Source organism: Lontra canadensis, unplaced genomic scaffold (assembly GCF_010015895.1).
Source record: "Lontra canadensis isolate GAN:19392208 unplaced genomic scaffold, GSC_riverotter_1.0 scaffold10, whole genome shotgun sequence".
Lineage (NCBI taxonomy): Eukaryota > Metazoa > Chordata > Mammalia > Carnivora > Mustelidae > Lontra > Lontra canadensis.
Window position 1 is genome coordinate 3,656,936 of NW_022631004.1, and position 27,547 is coordinate 3,684,482.

At 38.0% G+C, this 27,547-nt stretch overlaps 1 protein-coding gene across 2 annotated transcripts; it reads right to left on the reverse strand.

Annotated features, from left to right (window-relative positions):
- LOC116866536 (histone PARylation factor 1) lies at positions 1-27,234 on the reverse strand. Of its 2 annotated transcripts, XM_032855481.1 has the most exons (9): positions 27,092-27,234; positions 23,278-23,437; positions 21,057-21,246; positions 19,194-19,292; positions 11,228-11,378; positions 7,063-7,150; positions 2,802-2,974; positions 195-345; positions 1-62 (listed from the first exon to the last, which is right to left on the reverse strand). In XM_032855481.1, exons 1-8 carry the CDS (start codon positions 27,137-27,139, stop codon positions 214-216), a joined length of 1,041 nt encoding a protein of 346 aa, XP_032711372.1. In that variant the 5' UTR covers positions 27,140-27,234; the 3' UTR covers positions 1-62; positions 195-213. The 2 variants fall into 2 exon arrangements, with proteins under 2 accessions (XP_032711372.1, XP_032711371.1); XM_032855480.1 differs by lacking the exon at positions 1-62 and having other exon boundaries at positions 99-345.
- Positions 27,235-27,547: the final 313 nt, after the last annotated feature.

Consider the following 27,547-nt stretch of genomic DNA (forward strand, 5'->3'; position numbering starts at 1 on the left):
ACTTTGGTTGTTTTTCAGATATGATTAGGGCATCACCATTTAGATGACTGACTGCCATTGATCTGCACATGAAAGAAAAGGGCTCGAAGAGCTTTATAAAAGTTTTTAGTAAATATTTCCATCAATTTATTTTCTGTATTCCTTAAAAACAAACAAAAATCACAAGTTTAATACTAACGCTTTAAAATATACACCGAAAGAAAGCCAACTCATTCATGCTGAAAGTTGGTCTATGTTTTCTTTACTTCTGTTTGCCAAATGATCTTCAATAATTTCTGCAAAGAGATTCCTCTTCAACAGATTATATGCAAGAGGTAAAAGCTGGCCAGCAACTTTATGAAAATACTGAAAAATAAAAGAATATAACATTAAGTAGAGATATAGCAGATGCCCCAGTAAGTAGCAAAAAATACACTGAAAAAGCTCTTGTTTAACGAAGCATACTCTCCAAATCATTTTAACTACTTTCTAAATTGGTTAGGAACAGTGAATTCACACAGACACTTATTAGCACTCTGTTCAAGAGGCAGTCCTGTAGTTCTAAAAGACTAATGGTACATCTTGAAGAAAATTCGGAAGAAAACTAAGTTAAAATTTTAAGCTTTCTTAATCCCTTAGATGAGGATCATCATCCTTTTTACTTGCCCTGAACTATGCTCAAATGCTTTTCCTTCTCTAGTAGTATCCCTATCGGGTAAGACTTTAATCATTATTTTCCTTGGTGTTTACTATACGAAGCACTATGCTCAATCTGAGTTCTCAAATCATATTCCCCTTTATCTTCATATTCTCTCTCCTCGACCCCACCCTGTAACCCTGCTCCATCGCTTAAGTCACTGCCTTGGGTTTATCAAGTGACTCAGACTACTGCTATTTTATTTATATATTTATACACACACACACACACAGTATATATAAACTCAAAGAGAACCTCACAATGCTTCTGTTGATGGCATTTAGCACTTACTAGATGCTCAGTACAGTGCTAAACCTTTTCATATGTTGTTTAGTACTCAAACCAATCATTTTTAATTAAGTTGATGTTCACATATTTTGGCAAGCCCAGCATTATTCTGATTGGTCAATGACTGTTATTCTGGCTGTTAAACATTTTGATTATTTTTACTGATAACCATATATAAGGTAGGCAGAGAAACACACTGATATGGTTTGGAGCAGAGTTCTCAAAATAGACTTCCCTGCCCAGTGGCATCAGCCTGACCTGGTTAACGGTCAGAAATCCAAATTCATAAAACTCACCCCAGAACTCGATCAAAACTGAGAGGGTGGGCAGTGTCGGGGTAAGTACACCGATCTGTTTGATCAGCCCTCCACACGGCTGTGCTACATGCTGGAGTTAGCCACTGGTTTCATCTTGAGACACTAGTCTCAAGAGGAGCAGTGTTACCAACACCCAGGAGCATGTCAAATAGAGTCTCAGGCCTCACCCCAGATGCACTGAAACAGTCTGCATTTTAACATTATCTCCAGGAGATCTGTATGCACTTTACAGTTTGGGAATTACTGATTTACACCCTAACTCTGGAACCAGACTGCCTGCAAACCTGAACAAGATGGTTTACCTCTTTATGGCTGGTAGGTGACATCATGGGTTAAATGAGAAAGGAGTGTGTGTCTGTGTGTGCACGTGTGCAGACATTTTATAGCTAAGAGGGACAGGTACAATGGTGTTCCTGAGCTATAAAATGCCACCCCACACAGCTAAGTGGGGAAGATAGGACTTAAAATCAAACAGTTTAGCTCCAGAAACATGCTACAGACACTACATCTCGAGGCAACTACAGCGAATAAGCACTGATTTAACTGTTAGGTAGGTCTTTCCTATTTAATAAGCAAAGGTCATGACCAAAAAACAAAACAAAAAACCCCAAAACTCCTATGTTTTAAGTAATTTCACTGAAAGCCTATTTTAAGATACAGTGGCCCCCACCTTATTCACAAGGGATAGGTTTCAGGACCCCCAGTAGATGCCTAAAACCACGAACAGTATTCTCTGTATGCTATGTTTTCCTATATGATAAAGTTTAACTTCTAAATTAGGCACAATAAGAGATTAACAAGTAATAAGATAGCTTCAGTACAGTCTATTGTTATAAGTGTTCTACATGAATGTGGTGGCTTTCCAAATACTGTCCAACCTTTCTGAGGAGGATATGACCTGACAAAATACCTACATAGTAAGATGAAGTGAGGTGAGTGACGTAGGCACTGACCTACAGTGTTAGGCTACTACTGCCCTCCTGACAGTATCTCAGGAGGAGGATCTGCTTCTGGTCCATGGCTGACCACAGGTAACTAAAACCACAGGAAGTGAAGTCATGGATAAGGCGGGTGGGAGGCTAGGGACTATTGTAGTATTTATTTTTCATCTAGGAATTCAAGCATAGAACAAATACCCCCACCACAACAGAAAACCAAACAGAGCCCTATGAAAGGTATGTGTACACAGCCACACACATACCTAACTAAAGGGCATATAGCTGTATAATACGTCTAATAAGTAAATTCACTTTAATGGAAACCTGAAGGCAAATAATCTTGGTTATTCACCTCTGGCAGAATATAAGACAAATTTCAAATAAATATCTTCAGACAGATGCTTACCAAAAAGTTCCTTTTGGAAAAAAAATTCATTTGAACACACAAGATGACTTTATATCCTACCCGTGCTAGTGGGGACATAAATGTGCATGCTGTAGTATGCCTGTATGTGGAGTGTGATGGGGAAGATTCAGTGACGGGAGGTAAGAGTTGTTTTTTTTTTTTTTTTTTTTACTCACGTGTGAGCCATAACAAAAGAGATCCACTCCCAGCTCCAGCCCCATACCATAATCACATTCATCATTAGCAAACTGCACAAAAGTCATCATTTCCTGAATGGGAGCAAAAGCTTTTAGTCTGTCCTCATCACTTGGTGCCTCAACAATTGTCTTGCAAATTCTCTTGAGGTTGGCTGTAAGAAACCAAGGATATAAAAAGATGATCCACAACCATCATCAAAGATAAAAAGATACTAAGCTGGATTTTTCTTCAACAATTTCTACTAGTACAACAAATGCCACCTTGGGTGGCACTAATGAATGGCAACTTTATAATTTAAGAAAAATGGCTTAACAAAAAAGATTTTTATATTAGCAAAGTGTGACTATTTTACCATGGATCTAGGTGCAATCATGATTATACATAAGCTTTTGAAGATTTTTAGTAGGCTAGTCTGCCGATTAGCAAACTGTGGCCAAACCTGACCTACCCTCTGTTTTTAACTGCCCTCACACTAAAAATGTGTTTCCATTTTAACCGGTTAGAAAAAAAAACTATGATAACAGAGACCATATATATGTAGCCCACCTCTGGGCTAGACCATATTAAAATCTGGATTAAAAAAAAACCAAAACCAAAACAGGCCACAAGGTTTATTCTTTATTGTCCTGTCCTACCTGTCCTACTAAAAACATATATATACAGAAAAAGACAATATAAGAGATAAGAAATCATTGCTGAATTAAACCTTTACCGAAGTGTAGGCACAGCAAGAGTAGTTTGAGGTAAGAACACAGAGAAAACTTCTAACCTCTATATTTAAAAAGCCAGTGGTTTAACATTTTTGTTTTGGCTTTCAACACTTTTTTCCCCACTACTTTCTGGATATTGGTGTGCATCAGATCTCAGGATGTGTATGAAGGTACTTAACACTAATCAGACTTCATCATACCTCCTTTTTGACCAACTACTTTCCTCAGGATAAACCAATTTAAAAAAAATGGATATTATTCAAACCAACCAACAAAAATGCATTTTTTTTTAAGATTTTTATTTATTTATTTGACAGATCACAAGTAGGCAGAGAGGCAGGCACAGAAAGGGGGAAGCAGGCTCCCCTCATAGCAGAAAGTCCGATGAGGGGCCCGATCCCAGGACCCTGGGATCATGACCTGAACCAAAGGCAGAGGCTTTAACCCACTGAGCCACCCAGGTGCCCCCAAAAATGCATTTCTAAACAACGTGGCTGCTATATTGGGGGGGAGGTGAAGATTCATTAAAACATTAACAAGTTACACCTAAGAATGATACATAATTTTAAGTTTTATGTATAAGGCACAATACTCTATTGATACTAACTACAGTTTTGTAAGATGATCAAGACTGGTAAAGAAATACCAGGGCTTTTAACCTCCGAATTTGAATATATTTGATTCAGCCGTGACCACCACACAGAATGCAAATTCTGTGAAGTCACAAAATGTTATTTTGTTCGTTTTCTCACCTTTGGTAGATACATATAACACTGAACAAATTAACACGTTATCACCTATGTTCCTAACTCTAAATAGTTGTGACACATTTATTGGTTTGAAACTTTTTAAAAGACTCCTCCTTTTCTTTAGAAAAAAAACAGTGCCAGTCATTTCAAGGAAACAGATCTGGCCTCCATCAAAAACCTTCTTAAGGATGGAAAATGGGTTCCTTCCTGTACCCAAAGAAGATGTAACTAATCCACTGAGACCCTTAGAATCTTTCTCACCACAGTGCTCCAGGCAGCCCCTACAACTCACTTAGAGTTGGCATGGAACTGTCTACTTGTCTTCTGTTAGCAAGTAATTTAAAGTTTATCACTTTCTGATGTCTTCTACTTTCACTCCAGGCAAATCATATATGGACTACAAAAGAATAAGCAATTTACAACAATTACTAAGCTATCAAAATACTAAACAGAGATGAAAATATTCAGCTCACCAACAGTGTGAGGAAAAAATCTGTTCTTCCACCAATAAAAACTTCCACAAAAATTCATGTAACAGAAGCCCAAACTTAATACCTAAATGAAACCTTAGATTAACCACTCAAAAATGCTACCTTAAATGTTACTATTCAAAACAATGATTTAGAAGCTTCAACACTTGGTTCTTATTTTATCCTTCTACTACCAACAACTGGAATACTTAAGCTAAACCATAGTGATTGTGCCAAAGTTGGGCAACTAGCTAAGCTATTATTCTTTGGTTAGTGGTAAGCACACTAGTCAGAAAGACCTAAATTTAAGATCTAGTTTCCACCTGAAAACGGGAATAAGACCTACTTCAAAGAGTGGGGTGAGGATTATTGTGTGTGTGTGTGTGTGTGTGTGTATGTATATATATATATATATATATATATATATATATATATATATATACACATCATTTGATAAAAATCTATTACGACATTTATAAATTTCTCAGTAAAAGCATCTTATTTGCAAGGTTAGAATGTTACGTTTAAGCAGTTTCAAAGGGGAAACTGGTTACGAACAAACTACATTGTGATTTGCTGAACACTGTTGCACATTAATAAACTGCCAATCAACTGTAGTTCCTGGCAAACAACACTAGGCAAAAGCAAGATGATACCAGGTCCCTAACTTTATGGCTTGCTGCACTTCTCAAACAAAAATAATTAAACCACAGAAGGCTCTAATGTCTAGAATGTTAGCAAAAAGTAGAGATAAATAATGATTTTGGACATAAAAATACAAAACCACAACCAGGGTAGGGTACTAAGGTTTACTCCAGGGTATTGCAATTTAATACCTACTACCCCTGAAGTTTTAGTGACTCCTAGATCCTCTACAAAGGTTCTCAGACTTTCCCAAATAAGACAGTAATTCTGCTTTATAAAGCTCTGAGTGCACTAGCACACAGGTAGGCAGAAAGCTAGAGTATAAGCAGAAGACTGAACAGAAAATAGCAAGAGACTATACTCACTCCTTCCCCATTAGAGACTCTGACTTCAGAAAGGAGATATAGGACAGATTTGCCTATCCAAAGAAAATGTAGGCTTCCTATGTAATTAAGTTTTTTTCTGTAGCTATATTAAAGAAATATATGAAACTAATTTTAAGATATTTAATTCAACCCATCATATCCGAATAGCAGCACTTCAACATATGATCAATATTAAAAATTTTAAGTGTCGGTTTTTAAAGTTCAATGAATTAAAATTGCAAATTCAGCTCAATTGCACTAGCCACATATGAAGCACTCTGAAGCCATGTGTGGCTACTGGCTACCATACTGTTTAGCTCAGCCATATTTTCCCCATGGAATTCCTCTAAAGAGGTAGGGGTACAGTAAAAATAATTACACATGAATAGCTGTGATTTAAGACACCAATCTCGGCTGGAGACTCTGCACAACAAAGTTTGAGAACAGTTGCTTTAGAAAACTGGTTAAAAATACAATTTCTAGGTCCCAACCCCAGCAACTATCAATCAAAGCTGGCTAGTTCTGTTCTCAAAAAACGGATGGCCAATATTACATCTTTGGGCAGGACTACTTGGTTCTTAAGGAAGCGCTTTTATTTCCTCCTAAATTTTATCCTCCTTGGAAAAGGATAATATATAAGGGAATGCCAAAAGGGATGTTCAAAGAAAGAAGGAAATGGAGGAGAGGGGAAAGAGTTGAGAATTGATTTTCCTCCCTTTTTTCAAAATATCAATAATTAGATTTATATATAAACAGTCCGTTTTCAGAGTTTTTGTTACTTGTAAATGAAGCAGTTCAGGATCTTGGGCGTCTGAAAGCTAGAGTCTTATAGATGAAAAACTTTTCACAAAGGACTATAAAACCACACACTATTTCAGTAATTATTTAGTAAATTAACTATAATGTCAAATGTCTGAAACAGTGCAGAAAAAGTAACCCAGGCAATAGGCTAAAATTCTTTAAACTCTTAAAATTAAGCACCGTATTTTGAACCCTATTAGGTAAAGCACCGTGCTAAGAACCTTACATACTCTTTACACTCCAAACATCCCTATATATGAATAGTATTCACCATTATTAACCATTTTAGAATTGAAAAAGACAAAGTTTAGTGGGGTTAAGTAATTTGCTTATGGTTAAACAGCTATAAACCTAGTTTTAATTAAGGCCTGACTGACCCTAAAACTTGAGCTTGCTCTTTATCCATAAGCTCTACTGATTGTCCCACAAAAAGCATACTTACCTACTTCTCAATACAAGGAAAACCTTCCACACACATATGCTTTAAGAAATACATTACCATCTGTTTCAGGGAGCTCTCTGTACCCAACATCATTTTTATCTACTGGGACAACCAAGCCTGCACCATGAAAGGTCTTTGTCACGACCTAAATGAAAAACATAAAATCATTGGTAAACAGACAAAATAGACATGGTACATCGATATAAACAACGACAAACTCTCAATATGTCTGTCAAAATGTAACATTTAATGACATTCATTTTGGAGTCCACCACTGAAGTTTAGTATTCAAAATCAGCAAAAGTTAAGCACATGAAGAAATGACAGAAGAGTGAAACTGGGTTTTACTAATTGCACTCAGAAGTCTGCACCCTGATTTGGGAGGAAAGAATGCCAATGCATCCTATTATAAGAGGCAAGCCAGTATGTAAGTTTCCTGTTAGGTCACTGTATTTTCTAGGTAGGAAGCATAAGGAACTAAACCTAAAAGGTCAAGGAATAGTTTCTGTTAGCAGGAAAATGTAGTGGGACAGAATTCCTCTTGTGCATCTCACCAACTTTAGGGCCCCCATTTTTACCTGAAAAATTCATGCTTGTTTTTGCAAACTTCCCCAAAATAGGGCAGTTTTCAGTTTTGTGCTGCCCTTTACAGAAGCAAAATAACATAACCAGTGATCTTTTAGAAAGTGGTAATCTTCAAAGACAAGAACGGGCGAACCACAACGACCACCATAACCCTTCCAGTCTACATTCTTTTCATGCACAACAGTGGTATTATTATTCGGTCCTTCCTTAACAAAACAACTACTTTGAATATTACACTTACTTGTGCAGCCAGTGAAAACTGCCAAGACAGAAGGACACAAGCCCCAAATTAGCTCATTTTAAAGTCTTCTCACCTAAGTCTCTAGATCTTAAAATCTATTTCGCTCAGATGCCCCAATCTCTTGCTGCTTTCATTCTTTCTCAAGTAAAAGAAGGGACAGATTATTCAAAATAAGTTCTCAGACAACTCACCATTTGCAAAAAAAAAAAAAAAAAAAAAAAAAGTCACTGTTGTATCTTACTCTTTATATCAAAATAATTTGCAGCTGGATGTCAGGATTAAATATAAAAATAAAACCAATGAAACTTCTAGAAGGCAAATACTTTTAATAATTTTAGAGTGGAGAAGGAAAAGACAGACTTGACTACATAAAATTTAAAAAATCAAATAAAAAGAGCAAAAGATACTGATAAAGATATCTGCAATATATACAATAATAAAAATAAGATTAATGTCTTTAAACTATAGAGGAGTCTTACAAGGAAAAAACATCCAACTTAAAACATAAGAAAGAAAAGGTGAATTCTAACCCTGACAGAAAAATGGCCAAACTTCAGGCAGTTCACCAAAAAAATACAAACGGCCAGTAGATAAGTGAAAAATATTTAATGTCCTTTACAATCAAAGAAATACTAAGTAAAACAATGACATATCATTTCATATCTATGCAAATGGAAAACACCAAAAGGGACTGCTAATACCTAGCAATGGCAAGGGTATGGGGAGAAGAGGCACTGGTACATTGCTTCTACACTGAGAACATAAACTAGCTTCACTCATACAGGGGAGTTCTGCAAACAAAGAAAATAAACTCCACAAAATGAAAAACCAGCAAAGAAAAAACTGTTGCTTTTCTTTAAATCTAAATCTCGAAATCACTCTGGACCTGGCAATACTACATCTGGTAATTTCTTCCAAGGAGATAATCAAGTAAGTGTGCAAAGAAAGGTATAGAAGGTTATACATGGCAGGATTTGTCTTTATTTGTGAAAAGTTTAAAGCAACCTAAGCTATGAACATCAGCACACTGCTCTGCAGCCATTCTGAAATTTATGAGGTGGGTCTTTAATTTAGCAATACAAAATGATAATCATAATCACAAGCATAAAAAAGCAGGTCATAAAACAGTATTGATAATGACAGAAAAAGCAAACATCCATATAGTTACTGGCCTATCTTCTCTTCCACTCAGGCTGACACACAACAAAACCATGGGAGGTATATATTTTCATATTTTTTACAGATGATTAACTGCACTAATTTTCCATAAAGAGGTAGCAATTATTAGCAAAGCACCAAAATCCTAATTTTATTATGAAAAGGGTTACAAATTCAGGAAAGCCCTGTGCAAGGGTGGGCAATATTCTGAGGCACCAGAATCAAAGGATGGAACGATGGAAGGATGTACCCTCATTTTATAGCAATATTAGACCAGTTTTTAGTTTTAAAAATGAAATCTAGGTATAAAAAAAGGTAAAGTGGCTTTTGGCCAATCAGTAAGATGGAGTGGAAAAAAAGCTAAATATCAAAGATGTAAATTTAGGTGTCAGGTCACTTATGATTTTAAGCAAGGAACAAAGTCTCTGTAAACCTTGATTTACTGATTCTATGACACAGGATAATTCCTCCTTTGTTTGCAGATTTGCTGTAGAGGTTGAATGAGGTAACTCGTAAGGGTTTGGCATTCCAAAGCACCACAAGGTATCGTCAGTATAAAAACAATTGTTTCTCATGTGTTATATAGTGCACTATTATACTAGAATGGATATACAACTCTCCTACATAAGAACAAAGTCACTAATTCACATATATGAATGGAACTGAATTTTTCGGAAGTAGAAAAATATGAATTAAATGAATATCTGACAATAAAAGAACAAACTTTCTTTTTAATGGAAAAGGAAGAAAAAGCAAAATCAGCAACTGATTGTCTTTGGGAGGATAAGATCATGGTTGTCTTTTAAGTTCTTTTTTTCTCCCTTTATGTTCCTACCAGTTAATTTTGTGGACAGAAAAAATATATTCTAAACAAACAAACAAACAAAAAAAACCTCACGGGGAAGGGAGCCAGGACAAATATACCTATGAAATTTAAACTCCAATGTCATCTTATAATTATGGGGAAGGATTAAGGAAATCTCATCTGAAATAAATTATAATTGATGGTAAAAAATAAGGTTCTGATAAAAGAATTTTCTATCAGCTATTTTGTCTACATAAGTACAGTTTTGTTAGTCAAGATAAGTTAGGAATACATAAGTATAAGGCAAGAAATGCTCATTAGGTGGGAAAGGCTCCCTATGGAAACTAGGAAGGTAAATGGCAACATAACATCTTTAAGTAATGTAAAAATGTCCCACTGCAGTGGCTTTCATTCAAATGCAGTTTTAGAAATTATTTCTGGCCTCTAAGATTAAAGGAAGACTTGCCGAGACTGCAGTTTAGTGACTATGACTTATGTGAGTATCACGCCTGCTGCTGAAGTAGGATTTTCAATAACCAAATTCACTAAACTACTTAGTTATCAGTGTTAGTTTATCCAGGAATAACCAGTACTTAATTTGGCCTAGAACTTTCAGATGAACCTGTCATAGTAGATAATGGTGTGAAACTGGAGTGCCCTCATTCCACCGTGAGAAATCTCCTTCCTCACCAGAGGTTATAAGAACAAAATCCTATAGAATTCTCATTTACCCCTAAGCAGAATTCTTCTATGTTGTCTGTTAACTTCTGAAAATTTTAAGTGAAAAACCAAAAGGATCCAAGACCCAGAAGTCTTTCCTGTTTACAAAACTCTCCACTCACAATGCAGGTGTTAGGAGAGATGCAAAAGGAAATGGTAATAGAATCAATATGGGAAAAGGAGACAGGACTGCTTAGACACACAGTCGCTGCAGAAAATGAGCAAATCTCAACACACATTGTCCTCAGAAAGGGAACTACCTTTGAAGCCCTTAACTAAACCACTCTAAGGTATACCTTCACAAAACTACTCTCCCAAAGCACCTTGTGCAAAATCAACCATCCTTAGCTATTAAAGAAGAAATGCAGGTAAATACTATGCACAAAGCTGCTTTCACTCAGTTCTATGAGATGTGTAACTGGTAAAACAAGATGAAGAGAGTGGGAAGTCCTGGCATGAGCTAGCAACCAGAGCAGAACCATCTGCTCGTGCCTCAGTCTGTCTAACAACTGATGAGAGCCAGCCAAGCCGTGCCCCGGTGCCACCCTTCTAGCAATCCAGGGGATGGACAGCCTTGGAGTGAGCCCCTGAGGGGTGACATCTAATTCTCCTCAGGATGGGGCAGAAGGAAGGATAAGGTGTAGGTGGGAAGGAATCGAGAGAAAAAAATCCTACTGAGTAGCAAAACTAAGACTAACAGATTTAAACCGTACTTTCTTATCTCTCTGTTTCATCTTCATGGTTCTCTGTTCCAGTGAGTACCCAAGTTCTCTGGCTGCTTCTGTGAGTTTTTCATCTATGTTTTTCAAGAGACTAGTTTTCTTTGTATCTGTTACTTCCTTAAGCTTTTTCATCAGAAATAATCTGAAAAAGAAGTAAAAGCCCTCATTATTATGTAGGCCCCTGTACTAAGGACACAGACTTTGGGACATTAAGGGAGTATATTATAGACATCAAATTCCATGCAAGAGAAAGACTGCAGAATAATTACCAACAGCTGTCTCAGAACCCTTAACAGACTTCTTCCAATAAGAGAAAAGCAATTATCAATTAATAAAAACTACCAGTCACAGAAACAGAAAACAAGATTCAAGTTTGTAGTTGCTCTGTAATGTCTACAATTAAGACATAAAAGGTATTGTAAAAGCTGAGATTCAAACCAATTTTAAGGGACGCCTGGGTGGCTCAGTTGGTTGGACGACTGCCTTCAGCTCAGGTCATGATCCTGGAGTTCCAGGATCAAGTCCCGCATCGGGCTCCCGGCTCCGCGGGGAGTCTGCTTCTCTCTCTGACCTTCTCCTCACTCATGCTCTCTCTCACTGTCTCTCTCTCAAATAAATAAATAAAATCTTAAAAAAACAAAAAAAAACAAAAAAACAAAAAACAAACCAATTTTAAATCATATCACTGGACATTAACATATGGCATACTGCTTTGGAGAAGTGTGGCATAACAGAGAAAAATAGTATGCAGATAACAAAAAGGAGTTTAAAAGAGTCAGAGGATACTTACAATACTTAAGATCAGATTTTTTTCAAATGTTATCTACAAATTTGTGTTAAGATAAATTTAGAAACTGTAAAGGGAAATCGAAGCTATTTTATAAGCTTATACAAAAGCACAATCCAAAATAATTTTATTTTTTTTATTTTTTTAGACAGAGAGAGCAGGGGCAGAGGGAGAGGATGAGGAGGGGCAGAGGGAGAAAGAGAATCGTCAGCAGGCTCCATGCCCAATGCAGAGGTTGTCGTGGGGCTCATCTCATGACACTGAGATCACGAACCAAACCGTAATCAAGACTTGGATGCTTAACCAACTGAGGCACCCATGAAATAATTTTCAAGTATGTGCATAGTAAAATACATTAATGCCAGTTACAGAAATAATTTCATGTTTTATTACAAGCAGGTTAATAAGACTTTTCCAGCAGAGCAGAAGATCAAGTGTAAAATGGAGAGCTGGAAGCAGCACTCCATTGGACACAGAACTAATCCCCTTCTTCTATACCCACTTCTATACTCCCAGGAGGAAACTTGCCTCTATTCGCTACTAGCATTTGATAGTTTGCTATAGGGTGGGCACTGTAATGAGATTAAACATTTACAGTGGGTGCTACTCAAATCCTTGTTTTACAAATAAGGGAACTGAGGCACACAGGATAATCATCTTATGCAATTCATAGACTTAGTATGAGTAGATTAAAATGCACGGAAGCCAAGACCACCAAAATCATTGTCTTCATTACATAAATCATTACAAAATCATTGTCTACAGTACATAAATTACACCTAACGTTACCTTCAATCTTGACCAGCTATATATCAAGAGAATGTATTTACATTAACCATAAAAAGCAAACTAATCATGTCAGGACTAGGTGAATCAATCTTTATAGTCTTCCTCACCCTGTCTGGGTGCATCTAGGCAGACCTTCAAGTACTCTGTGCCACGTGTTTTCATATTTCCACGCACATACTATTCCGTTGCCTAGAATACCCTTCTTCCCATTCTTTGTAGTAAGTTCTTATACATTTGTCAAGGTAAAATATTCTCTCTATGAAGACTTCCCATTATTTAAAGCACTTAGTGGCTGTCTTCCCATAATTATCACATTATTATGACTATTTCTATATTAGTTTATTAAGCTTTGCTCTCTTGGCTTCAAGCCTAATCTCCAATACTCCTCCGCTTTGTGATGCTTAAAGTTGAAATATGCAAGCTGAAACAACCACCATGCACATTTTATACTCTGTTACATTAAATCTGCTGGGATATACGTTGAAACTTGAATGAATCCTTCAGTGGTCATTTGGAAATTATTGGCTCAGTAAGTTATGCAGATCTTACAAATATTGAAATTTTTCATTTTATCAAAAATTTTCCACAGAAATTGAAGATGATGCAAACAAATGGAAAGACATCCCATGCTCATGGATTGAAAGAATCCCATGCTCGTGGATTGAAAGAATATTGTTAAAATGTCCATACTACCCAAAGCAATCTACAGATTTAATGCAATCCCTATCTAAATACCAAGAGCATTTTTCACAGAACTAGAACAAACAATCCTAAAATATAGAACCACAAATGACCACAGGTAGCCAAAGGAGTCTTGAAAAAGAAAAAGTAAGCTGGAGGTTATGACAATTCCAGATTTTAAGTTATACTAAACTAGACACAGATCAGTGGAACAGAATAGAAAGCCCAGAAATAGACCCCAAAATGTATGGTCAATTAATCTTCAACAAAGAAGGCAAGAATATGCAGTGGGGAAAAAGACAGTCCTTCAACAAATGGTGCTGGGAAAACTGAACAGCTATATGCAAAGAATGAAGCTAACTGGACCACTTTCTTGTATCAAACACAAAAATAAACTCCAAATGGCTTATGGACCTAAATGTGAGACCTCAAACCATAAAATTCCTAGAAAAGAGCACAGGTAATAACTTTCTTGACATCAGCTATAACAAGAGCTTTCCAGAAAGGGCTCCTGAGGCAAGGGGGAGAAAAGCAAAAATGAACTACTGGGACTACATCAAAATGAAAAGCTTCAGCACAGGAAACAACCAACAAAACTAAAAGACAACTTATTGAATGAGAGAAGATATTTGCAAATGATCTATCAGATAAAGGGCTGGTACCTAAAATAGAAAGAACTTCTACAACTCAACACCCAAATTACAAATAATCCAATTAAAAAATAAGCAGAAGGGTGCCTGGGTGGCTCAGTGGGTTAAGCCGCTGCCTTCGGCTCAGGTCATGATCTCAGGGTCCTGGGATCAAGTCCCGCGTCGGGCTCTCTGCTCAGCAGGGAGCCTGCTTCCCTCTCTCTCTCTCTCTCTCTGCCTGCCTCTCCATCTACTTGTGATCTCTCTCTGTCAAATAAATAAATAAAATCTTTAAAAAAAAAAAAAATAAGCAGAAGACATGAACAGACCTTTCTCAAAAGAAGACACACAGATGGTCAACAGACAAATGAAGATGCTCAGCATCATTTATCAAGGAAAAGCAAATCAAAAACTTCAACGAGGGGTACCTGCCTGGCTCAGTCAGAAGGGCATGTGACTCTTGATCTGGAGTTGTGAGTTTGAGCCCCATCCTGGGTAGAGAGATTACATACATACATACATACATACATACCACAATGAGATACCACCTCATACCAATCAGAATGGCTAAAATCAACAACACAAGAAACAAAAAGTGTTGGTGGGGATGTGGATCAACAGGAACCCTCATGCACTATTTGGGAGAATGCACACTGGTGCAGCCACTGTGGAAAGCAGCATGGAGCGTCCTCAAAAAACTAAAAATAGAATTACCAAATGATCTAGTAATCACACTACTGGGTATTTACCCAAAGAACACTAGTTTGAAGGGATATATGCACCCCTATGTTTACTGCAGCATTATTTACAATAGCCAAATTATGGAAGCAGTTGAAGTGTTGGTCAAAGTGTCTATCAATAGAAGAATGGATTCTTTTATCTAAAGAAGATGTGGTACATATACACCATGGAATATTATTCAGCCCCTCAAAAAAGAATGAAATCCTTGCCAACAACATGGATGGATCTAGAGAGTATAATGCTAAGTGAAATAAGCCAGTCAGAGAAAGACAAATACCCTGTGACTTCACTCATATATGGAATTTAAGAAACAAAAATGAACAAAAGGGTTAAAAAAAAAAAAAAAAAAAGAAAGAAACCGCAAAACCCAGATCCTTAACTATAGAGAACAAGTGAATGGTCACTAGCAAAAGAAGCAGTCAACAAAACCAAAAGACAACGGACAAAATGGGAGAAGATATTTGCAAATGACACATCAGATAAAGGGCTAGTATCCAAAACCTATAAAAACTTATCAAACTCAACACCCAAAGAACAAATCCAATTAAGAAATAGGCAGAAGACACGAACAGACATTTCTCCAAAGAAGACATAAAAATGACCCACAGTGGGGTACCTGGGTGTCTCAGTGGGTTAAGCCTCTGCCTTTGGCTCCGGTCACGATCCCAGGGTCCTGGGATCAAGCCCCACATCAGGCTCTCTGCTCAGCAGGGAGCCTGCTCCCTGCACCCTACTTGTGATTTCTCTCTGTCAAGTAAATAAATAAAATCTTAAAAAAAAAAGGTACTCAGAACTTATGTTTGAAAAATCATTGCCTACAGTAATAAATTCATATTACCCAGGACAGCAAGGTAGGGTAGCAGAAAATGTGGGGGCAGTAGGCGAAAGGAAAAAGATTATTTAACAAGTTGACCCATGTACTGGCCACATTTATTCTTTTACTATGTACCAAATGTTTTACATTGTATTTGGGTTTGCACAAGGTAAGCATTCACTAAATGAATGTTTACTCATTTCAAATGTTCACTTAAACTTAATTAAAATTATAGAAGTATAATTTTGGGCTACATTTATTTATTTATTTATTTTTTAAGATTTTATTTAGTTTTTGACAGACAGAGATCACAAGTAGGCAGAGAGGCAGGCATAGAGAGAGGAAGGGAAGCAGGCTCCCTGCCGAGCAGAGAGCCCGACTTGGGGCTCGATCCCAGGACCCTGGGATCATGACCTGAGCCGAAGGCAGAGGCTCAACCCACCGAGCCACCCAGGTGCCCTGGGCTGCATTTAGATATAGTCATAACATGTATTTTAAAAAGATATTCCTGAGTCCTACTCTAGATGTACTGAAGTGGCATCTCTAGAAGTAAGACCTGCAGAGCTCAAGGTAAAGTACTTTTAACCAGTAACTCATGAACTTCTGATATATAGGTCTGAAACCATTAACTAAATAGCAGTTATCAAAGAATGGTCTGGGGACCCTGAAACCTTGCAGGAGATCTGTGAGGTCAAAACTATTGCTACAATTATTTTAGAGGGAAAAAAATGTGAAGAGAAAAAAATTATTCTTAATTTTGTGATCCAAAGATAAGTATTTTATAGATCGTATGAAAATGAAATCATCCCATGTTACCGTTTTTTGACCTCTTCACATAATGTATTAAAGATCTTTCCAAATCAACAAATCAATAACCTGGTATTATAGTGTACTGATATACCATATTTATTTACCTAATTTTCCCTATTGCTGGATAGAGGTGTTTTCTCCAGTTTTTTGTTTTTATATACATATATAATACATACACATATCTGTATACTTGTCCATAATTTTTTACATAAATAGCTAGGGGCGCCTGGGTGGCTCAGTTGATTAAGCCACTAACTCTTGATTTTGGCTCAGGTCACGATCTCAGGGTTGTGGGATCAGGCCCCGAATCAGACTCTGTGCTTAGCATGGAGTCTGCTTGTCCTCTCCCTCTGCTCCTCCCTGACTTGTGCACATGCTCTCTCTCCCTCTCTCTCTCAAATAAGTAAACAAACAAAATCTTAAAAAAGAAAGAGAAACAGCTAGCTAGAAATGGAATTGCTAACTTAAGGGTATAAATGTTTACTGAGCTCAGTACCTGACAATGTTAATTATTTGTCAAAAAATCTTTTTTTTTTTTTTTTAAGATTTTATTTATTTGACACAGAGAGAGCACAAGCATGGGGAGTAGCAGGCAGAGGGAGAAGTAGGCTCCCCATGGAGCAGGGAGCCTGACTCGGGGCTCTATCCCAGGACCCCGAGATCATGACCTGAGCCTAAGGCAGATGGTTAACTGACTGAGTCCAGGCACTCCTTTCTTTGACCATTATTAAATTTTGCACAAAGAGAACTAGTTTCTCTAGGCATAAAAATAAATTGTTTATTACAAGTGGTTTTCCTTAAAAAGACAAATGGTCTTCCTTACAAAGGGTCATTCCTTAAAAAGATCTTCCTTACTCAGGTTGATACAGAAATAAGCTAAGCGCTCTGATTAGTTCACTTAAGTAAAGAAGGAAATAACATTAGGTACTCAAATACTTCCTGGTCTTCACCTAAATTATAAGTTAATCACCAATTTTTTTTTCTTTCTGCTAAAAAAGTGAAACAAAACAGAACAAAAACCCAGAACAGTCTTAGATTATGTTAGACAACCACTGTGTCTTTCTTTTTTAAAAAGATTTTTAGTAAGACTAACAGACTAATGAAAAATTAGGCATTTTTCCATATCTAAGTATTTGTAAAGTGAATTAATTATTTATGGAGCATCTATGAAAGGGCAGGTGGATGGGGAAAGTCTCTCTGCCCTCACAGAACTTATATGTTAATGCAAGAGACAGAAAATATGCAAGTAAACAACTACAGTTTCTAATAAAGAGACCACCAATTTAAACTGAATATATCTAAATAGCCTAAAAGAATGTATAAATAAGAAGAAACATTTTATAAAAACACAACTCCTCTTTTAGATACATCAGTAGGTATGTAGTAGTCTAGACGGAGCACTGGCTGACTTAGTTTAAATTCTATTCACTGCAAATTTGCACTATTAAGTCATAGAGAATACAAGACTTTTTAAAATAGGGTATTAGGGGTGCCTGGGTCTGCCTTCAGCTCAGGTCACGATCCCAGAGTCCTAGGATCAAGCCCCGTGCCAGGCTGCCTGCTCCATGGGAAGCCTGCTTCTCCCTCTCCCACTTCCCCTTACTTGTGTTCCCTCTCTCACTGTGTCTCTGTCAAATAAATAAATAAAAATCTTTAAAATAAATAAATAGGGCATTAAAAGAGGTCACAGAAAACATGATCTACTAATGTTTACGTTGACAAAGATGGCTTTCTTCATTTTATTACAATGTGAATTGCCCAGCTGCGGGGAGATCGCTTCAAATCACGTCTGTGGCTAGTAGAGTGTGAACCGGCTCATGAGGCTCCATTCTGAATCCCTTTCACATTAGAGCTGCTCCATTTCCCAGACTACTCTTCAGCTCAAGCTCCATGTGGGGCTTAGCTTCTCTCAAACAGAAACAACTCCCTGGAAACTGAAAGGCAGAAAGAGGTACTAGGTGGAGAGGGTCTGTTTCTACCAGTAAGTCCAGTTAGAGGCCTCTGATGCTCTATTTTAACAGGTGCAGCTGCGATGTCAGTGCCTGCTCCTTAGCTTCCATCATGGCTGAGACACAGAGGCAGGGCATCCCTTTTACTACCACAGGTTAAGTCAAAGACGATGTGGTCCTAGGGCCACTCATGGCAGCAGATCCTGACTGCCCCAGCTTCTTGATGGTGGCAGAGTGAGCCAGTGCTGCCACACAACTGGTGCTCCCTGAGACTCATCTCCACTGGCCCTTCCAAGAATTTCATGAGCACCTGACTTTTTTTTTTTTTTTAATTCTCAGATGGTCAACATATAGTGTTATGTTAGTTTCAGGTGCACAATATATTGAGTGATTACCTGCTTTCGCCGTATTAAATCTTTGTAGAACTATACACAATGGGTTCTTATAATAGACTCTTAATGATGGTATTTAAAATGTCTAAAAAATCTTTTGGTTTTGCTATGGGACTAATGAAGTCAAGATTAAGTAATATTTTCCCTAAATAATTAGTTATAAAAGAGGGGTTTTGTTTTTTTTTTTTTTTTTTGGTGAAAAGTAGCAGACGTGTGGGTTAAGAATACTGCAAGTCATGGAAATGATCTTTAGAAATGTAAAATTTTAGAGTTACCTCAATGTCCCTCAGTGGTGGAATGATATAGTAGTACAAAAACTGCAAACAAATATTATAAATAGGAGGGAGATTGAAATATTTTCTTACTTGACTGCGGCAAACACATTATCTCCATTTTGAACAATTGTGCAGTTTTTCTTTGCTTCATTTGTACCAACATATACAGGAAGTTCATCAGGAGAATCCCTGTTTAAGCAAAAGAGATTAAAAATTTAGCTGCCCATGATTTATCAGGCAAGTAGAATTTCAGGCCTATAGACAACAATTTATGTATGCAGGTTTTTAAGAAACGGGAACAAATTTGCCAGGTTCCTAGGAGACTTCGAGTTTAAGTTTCTTAGGAATATCTACAACAAATCTTACTTATAGAAGAGATCCTAAAATTAAAATTCTTAGTCCTAGTTACCTATATACCTAAATACAAAGAAAGGGGGAATAAGGCCTGTCAAAAGGAGGGAAAATTATATGCAATCCTCTCTACCCGTTTTATAGTCTATGAAAAAAAAAAGGTGGGAAAAACAAAAAGAAACAGGATTGTAAAATGTGAGAGGTGAAAGGATAAAATTTACACACACACACACACACACGACACCAAATCCTTTTATTTTACAATCAAGGAACACTGGAGAGACAAAATGACTCAGCCAAGGTCCTAGTAAGTTAATGGCAAAGCAAAAAGCAGAATTCATATAACTCAATCCTCAGCCTTGTGTGCATTCTGTAGTACCACAATCCTTTTCTTTTCTTTTTTTAAAAATATTTTATTTATTTGAGAGAGTGAGAGAGCGTGAGAGGGGAGAAAGTCAGAGAGAGAAGTAGACTCCCGACTGAGCAGGGAGCCCAAGATGGGGCTTGATTTCGGGACTCTGGAATCATGACCTGAGCCAAAGACAGTTGCTTAACCAACTGAGTCACCCAGGCACCCCACAATCCTTTTTTTTTTTTAAGATTTTATTTATTTATTTGACAGATCACAAGTAGGCAGAGAGGCAGGCAGAGAGAGAGAGGAGGAAGCAGGCTCCCTGCTGAGCAGAGAGCCCGATTCGGGGCTCGATCCCAAGACCCTGGGATCATGACCTGAGCCGAAGGCAGAGGCTTTGACCCACTGAGCCACCCAGGCGCCCCCCACAATCCTTTTCAATAGGCATATTTCTTCTACTTCATCTATTATCCTACAGTTAATCTTTAAATAACAGCATCTCTACGGGTATAAGTGGACAAGGTATTTTATCTCTCAAGCTACTTCTACTTCTTAACATTCCAAGCACTTGCATGTATATCCATTAAATCCTTTTTTTTTTTTTTTCCTTTTTGGTGAGAGAGAGCGCGAGCAGAAGCAAGGGGAGCAGCAGGCAGAGGGAGAGGGAGAAGCAGATTCTCTGCTGAGCAGGGAGTCCGATGCGGGACTTGATCCATCCTGGGATCATGATCTGACCCGAAGGCTGATGTTTAACCAACTGAGCCACGCAGACAACCCCCATTTAATCTTAATATTCCTACTAGGTAGATACAATTATTATCCTCGTTTTTACAAGAGGAAACTGAGTCACAGAAAGTCACAATGACTAAAGGTGACTGGCACACAGTCTGTCAGATAATAGAACTAGTCTGACTCCAAAGCACATTCTTAATTCTTATGGCCCCTGGAAGCACATGGTTAATTTAAGTCATGGCAATTCTCTAAATTATCTTCCTTGGGCTAAAAGAGTGCTCCTAGACCCAAAAAGTAAAGAAAATTTATAACCACAAAGGAAACACCAGTGAGGTTAAACCTAAAGAGTTCACTCATCCTAGGGTAGGTTAGAATAGCAGTATCAAGAACATCAGATGCCTATGTATCCACCAATCAGAGGGAAATATGTTCTCCATCTTGGGTGAGTCCAGCGAATGCCTATTTATACTCATTAGAAGGCCCAGTAGCTGCATTTTAGAGAAGAAAAGATTCTTTACCTGAAATACCCCATGTGGAATTGAGTTTTGTTATCTCCAATAACAATGGTCTGGAACTCAGGAGGATCATAGTAAAATCTCCAGTGAAGGTTAAAATTCAGGCTTGATGATTTTTTCTTCATTTTATGTTTTCCGGCAAGGATATCATAAGGACCCACTAATCGAAGTCCAAGGCTTGTGGAAAGTGAATCTATAAATTAAGTAAGTTTATGTAGACAATAACTTTCTGAAGGCAGATAGGAAATAATGTCTTTTATTTGTAAACTACTTCTAAGCAATTTTCTTAAAAACAAAAAACAAAAAACTTCCAAAGTGAAAGAGCTTCGGTTACATTTGAAGACATTAGTTATAAATACTCAATGAAAAATCAGAGCAATGAAAATGTGGCACTTACACTTAAGATTTTCTCTTAAATTTACCACTGATTACATTTCAAACATACTGCTGTTTCTTATTTTGGCCAAAACAAAATGGTTTTGTATTCTCATGGGCATTTTAGAGCTTAGAACACTTACCTTATCTCATTACTATGTTGTTGTTAACCTCAAATATTTGTAGCACACCCATATTAAGGGAGAGACAAGACAGACAGTAAGTGAATGTGCACTAAGGAGAGTAAACAGTTTAATAAAAAAATGTATTTAATGAAAACATTTCCATTCCCTTCCCTCTACCTCAGCTAACTATCACTCTCAATTCCTTTGTCTCTGGCCAGCCCTAACCCTAGATGATTCCATCTTCTTTCTCCCTCCACATATCACAAAGGGAGACTGCTAAATAAAACTAGAATTATGGAATGTAAACTTCAAACATGTGTTCAAAATATGCTTTTACAGCATCAGGTGGGTCCTTGTTGCTTCTTTAGGAGAGAATAAGCACTCCAGGCAGGTCCTGGATATGTAAGAAGATGGGGATGGAGAGAGGAAGAAAATTCTGACGAGGCAACATGAATAAAAGCCTAGAAACAGTTTATTTAGAAGGGGGAAAAATAGTTCAGCTTAGCTGGAGCTTAAGATAGCATACACCAATTTTCAAAGCAACAAAAACACTAAAATCACCCATCTCATTAGCCTATAGAGATAACGAAGTTATTAGTCTGGTATACAATAACAATGTTTTCCTGCCTGTATGACTATATATAGAGTTATTTTAAAGGAAATCATGCTGTTTTGTGGTGTTTTTATTGTTTTCCATTCTTTCTTCACTCAAATTTTCTGATTATTTTTCCATGCTATTAAATATTTCTTCATAATTTTTAATAGCTGCACAATAGTCCACTGACAGACATTTACTGCTTGTTATTTTTTTACTCTTCTAAACAGTGCTTCAGTGAATATCTTTACTAATATAAGACTTTTTGGTTTGTTTTTAAGTAGGCTCCACACCCAGTGTGGGGCCAACAGGGGGCCTGGGAACTGATGACCCTGTGACCAAGACCTGAGCCAAAATCAAAAGTTGGATGCTTAACCAACTGAGCCACCCCGGCACCCCTTTGCTAATACATGTTTGTGCAGTCATGAATATTTTTAGACAAGTTGCTGCACGGTTTAAGTGTTCTGCTATATGCCAAAATTCACTGTTATCTACTAATCCATATTTCCATCAGTAGCATATGGGAGTACTTCTTTCCCATCTGTGAAAACATGTGAAAAGTAACTTTGTCACAACCATTATCAATTCTTTGTGCATCCTTTCAGAGACAGCATAAGGACACATAAGGTACATAAGAATATGTGTCCTTGACTTTAAAAAAAAAATACAAATGGTAGCACTCTATACACATTTTCTTTCTCACTTGAAATATTTCAGGCACAATACTTTATCATTACCTAAAATCCACCTTGTTCTTTTAAAACTACGAATGTGTTAATGATGGGCTTTAGGCCATTTCCCATATTTGTTTCAATAAATATCACTAAACATGATTTTTAGTTCACCTAATCCTGAAGTTCCTAGAACTAGAACTGCTAAGTCATACTAAAATTCCTGCAACGTATCAAAGTACTTGTTTTCTTTCAAACCCTCATCAAAGTGCACTGTGAAATTATTTACCTTTGCCAGTGTAACAGGAGATAGTCACATATTATCACAGCATTATTTTATATCTCTCTTAGAAACATGTTTGAAAAAGTTCCTTTTCTGTGAACTTAGATCCTTGGTGCAGTTTCCTACGGTCTTTTTCCACTGGTAGAAGCAGGAGAATGATTCTGGAGCAACTCACCAGCTGGGTTTTCAGGATCAAGTTCTTCACAAAACTTCCAGAAGTGATAGAAGTCTTCAGGCAGAGAAAGCTTATAATGATTTTCTACTTCTTTTCGAAGGTCACTGGAGACATCAGCTTCACAGGATTTACTTTTCTTCACATCAACTGTCTTTTCACACTGAAAATCAGCATACAAAACTTTGTTTCTCCAAAAGTAACAATATTGCTCATTTTTGTTCACCCAACTCTGAGAAACATGTTTTCCTTACAACTCTACAAATGGTATTTCTGAACAAAATCTAGGGATTCTTTTGGGCAAAGGAAAACAGTATAATATATAGCGATCAAGAAGGATGCACACAGCAAGTCTTTAAATATATTTCTCTAAGATAATGGAAATAGAAAAGAAAAAATATAAAAGAAAAAGTAAAGGGCACGAAGAATAAGAAATAGGAAGGTTTTGCCTTCTTTGGGTAAATAGGTCATTATGCTTTTTGTTTAAATAGATTCAGTGATCTATTCAGTGAAGCCAACTGTCAGAAATAACTGGATAATAGTGGATTTACCAGCTAAAACTATTATTTCAGAAAAAGCCCTTTAATGTCAGAACTATGTTATAAAACTCAATCTCTAATATCTCTGCAATATGTTCATTGCATAAGTACACTAGGTTTTATAATGCCTATTTAATAAATGTCTGTAAAGATAAAATGCTGATGGGCGTGTGGGTGGCTCAGTCAGTTAAACATCTGCCTTTGGCTTGGGTCATGATCTCTTCCTAGGATGGAGCCCTGAGTGGGGCTCCCTGCTCAGCAGGGGGGTCTGCTTCTTCCTTTCCCTCTGCTCCTTCTCGCTATCCCTCTTGCTCTAAAATAAATAAATAAAACCTGAAAAAAAAAAAGGATAAAATTCTGAGTTAGAGGTTACGTATCTTTAGTTTTGTAAGTAGCAAAGTTCCTCTTTCTAGGAACCTAGATCCTTTCTTTTTGGACTAAATTCTTTTGGACTAAATTCCTTTCTTTTTATTCTTCCTTTCCACCTCTATTAGTGCTTCTCAACAGGAGTGATTTTGCCTCCCAGGGGCACATGTGTAATGTCAGAACTTTTTAGTTCTCACAAATTTAGTAGGAGAGGGAGCTGACATTTAGTAGAGGCCAGGGACGCTGCTAAGCATTCTGCAATGCACAGGGTTAGCTCCCTGAACAAACACTTAAACGGGCTCAAAATGTCCAGTGTGAGGCTGAAAAATTTTTAGATATTTCTCATTCATATTTATATTCTTCCATTCTCCCAGTAAGCTCAAGTTTACTGATGTTACATTATGTATCAAAGTCTACACAATATATTTATGATTTAGATGACCTACAAGAATGTTCTTGATAGCACTGTTTCTAAGAGCAGAAGAGAACAAATCAAAATGCCTATTGACAAGAGGATAAAAAGTTACAGGATTTCAAACAATGGGATATTCCGCTTAGTGAAAAGGAAAACAGCCATACACAACAATATAGATCAGTCTTAATAATATAATGTTGAATGAAGGAAAAAAGTCCTTGAAGTTTATATGCAGCACAATAGCCTTCTTAAATTCAAAAACAAAACATAAATAGTTTGTGATAAGGCTATAAAAAGAAGGCAAGGGAAAACATGAGGATGGTAGCTACATAAATGGAGATGACAGGAAGTTAGGCAGAAAAGATAGTGAGAAACATTTGTAGAGCTAGTGTCAGGGTTTCAGTTCTGGGGTAGGGCAATGGGTTCACAGGTGTTTTTTATATTATTAAATAAGGTAAAAGAGGACCATGCATTGACAAATAAAAGTTTATTGTGCCAAGGATTTTAATGTGTCTGAGGTCATAAAAAATTAAACAAAAAGGCTGTTGAAATATGGATCCAAAAAAGCATGCTGATAAGTAACAGTGAAAATGGTAAGTAATAAATAATACTAAATAATACTTATTATGCACTTACCATGTGGCAGGTCACTGTTCTAAGCACTTTCTGTGAATTAACTCATAACCCTCTTAAGAGTTAGATACTATTATCCACATTTTACGATGAGAAAACTTAAGTAACTTTCCTAAGTCCCTAACCCATAAGTGGAGCAGTTAAACCCAGGTGGGCTGGCTCTAAAGCACAGATTTATCCACTTTATGCTGCTTCTCCAGTAACATACAGAACAGCAGGAACGTATCAAATGCTGAACTAGTATCCCTTTTTTTTTTTTTTTTTAAGATTTTATTTATTTGACAGAGAGAGAAATCACAAGTAGGCAGAGAGGCAGGCAGAGAGAGGGGGAGGAAGCAGGCTCCCTGCAGGGCAGAGAGCCCGACTCCACTCCGGCTGATCCCAGGACTCTGGGATCATGACCTGAGCTGAAGGCAGAGGCTTTAACCCACCGAGCCACCCAGGCGCCCCTTCTCCTTTGTTTTTACAGCAGTCTTTGGTTAGGCTTTCAAAGACTCGTTCAAACTTAAGATGTTAGAAAGAAAAGCCTTATACTACCTTGCTGAAAGGCAGTTTTTCCTAATGGTTAGGCTGCCTGGGTTGACTCTTGACCTTCCTGCTTTCCAGCTGTCACCTTAGGGAAGTTACTTAACCTGTGCCTTATTCTCTCGTCTACAAAAAGGGCATGTAGTACCTATATCACAGGGTTGTTAGGAGGAATAAGTAGTTCGTAAAAATACACAGAATAGTCGTAGCACATAATATTTAAGTGCTAGCTATTACTGTTAGCTATGGTCTCTATAGACTCATTTTCATCTCTGATATTTTATTTCTAATACTATCACTCAGTCAAAGCAGTTTATAGCACCTTCAAAGGGAAATAAAGATTTTTTTCAGCTTTGTCTTAACTCACACATGATTTCAGCATCCTCAAATCCCCAGTAACTAGAATTTAGGGTAGCTGTCTCCTTCACAGCCTACACTCATCCTTCACTCTTTATCTAGAAAGCAAGACCCAATATAAGCAATGCCCAGAACTAAGGTCCTCTAGTAGATAATTAAGCTAACACTGTGCTGCTCTACCAGTTTATAATACAGAGTAATTCTGAAAACTGTCCTTATCACAAGGACACTTTTCTCCTGCCTGCCTCTCCTAAGAGTACAGCAGTATTTGCAGAACTTCTGAAATCGTATAAAAGTATGAGAATGTGCAAATACTGTATTCCCCCCCCCCCAATTAGTGAGTGCCTTTATGATCAGGTCCCTCTTTCCCATCTCCGATGCAGCCAAGCCGAACTCCGCTGTACCCAAACATCCTCTACATTTATTTCCATTTTTTATCCCTTATTTCTCTTTTCTTCCTTCAAGGGTCACGTGCAACTTGAATTGCCCTTAAAAGATTTCCTTAGCAACCCCCTGGGACTTAGATCCTACCTCAGTGTTTCCAGAGCACTTTTGCTACCACAGCGTTACAATGCCAAACAAAACACTCGCAGTAAAATTTATATTTACTGTGCCCAGCTTCCGCAGGCTGGGGGCTGTACATGGGGCAGTGGCGGCACCAAGCATCTAGAAACCGCGGCGCCCGGCACAGTGCCTGGCGTATAATCGGTTTCCAATCAATTTGTTGCTGGTTGAACCAATGAACCATTGGTTGTCTTAATCGGCTTCCCCAGGAACCGCACCGAAAGGAGGGCAGAAAATGAAAATTTCAAAGTTCTTTGCTCCAAACCCTAGCATTGCAGGAAACAGCGGCCCTGCGCAGACCTCCGTTCCTGCACGCACAGCAGGGACTCAGTGATTACTGGATAAGTGCAACGTGCTGTCCCTTGCTGCCTTATCACCCATCGGCCTTGAGGATGCCACACATCCTCTGTAGCGGTACCTGCTGCCCCTCCCCGCCGGGCCTGCGTTTCCCGCCACCGCCGGCCATTCTGTAGCTGCAGCGCCAGCAGAATCCCGCGTCCCGCCGTTGCTTCCGATAGCCGCCGACTGCTTCCGGTTCAAGAGACTCCCGTCTTGAATCCTGCGCAGTCGCCGCGGTGCAAGTAGAACGGAAAGGCTCCGCCTGAGCCCTGCCCCCCAGGATCTGAGGAGGGGCTGGCCGAAGCTCCGCCCACTCGCGCGCGAGACGCGAGGGAGCTGCTGCAGGCGTGCATCCTGGCTGTCCCCAGGCGCAGGCTATGGTCTCGCCGGCTAACGCCAGGGATGCTCCTGAGACCCCAGAGTCCCGAATTTGGATCCGTTAAGATGGTCCGGCCTTCCTTCTCAGGTGTTTAATAGTGGCAAGGCTGGACGTCTGGTAGTGCCCTCACCCAAAACTCTCGTTTTCCCTTATTTG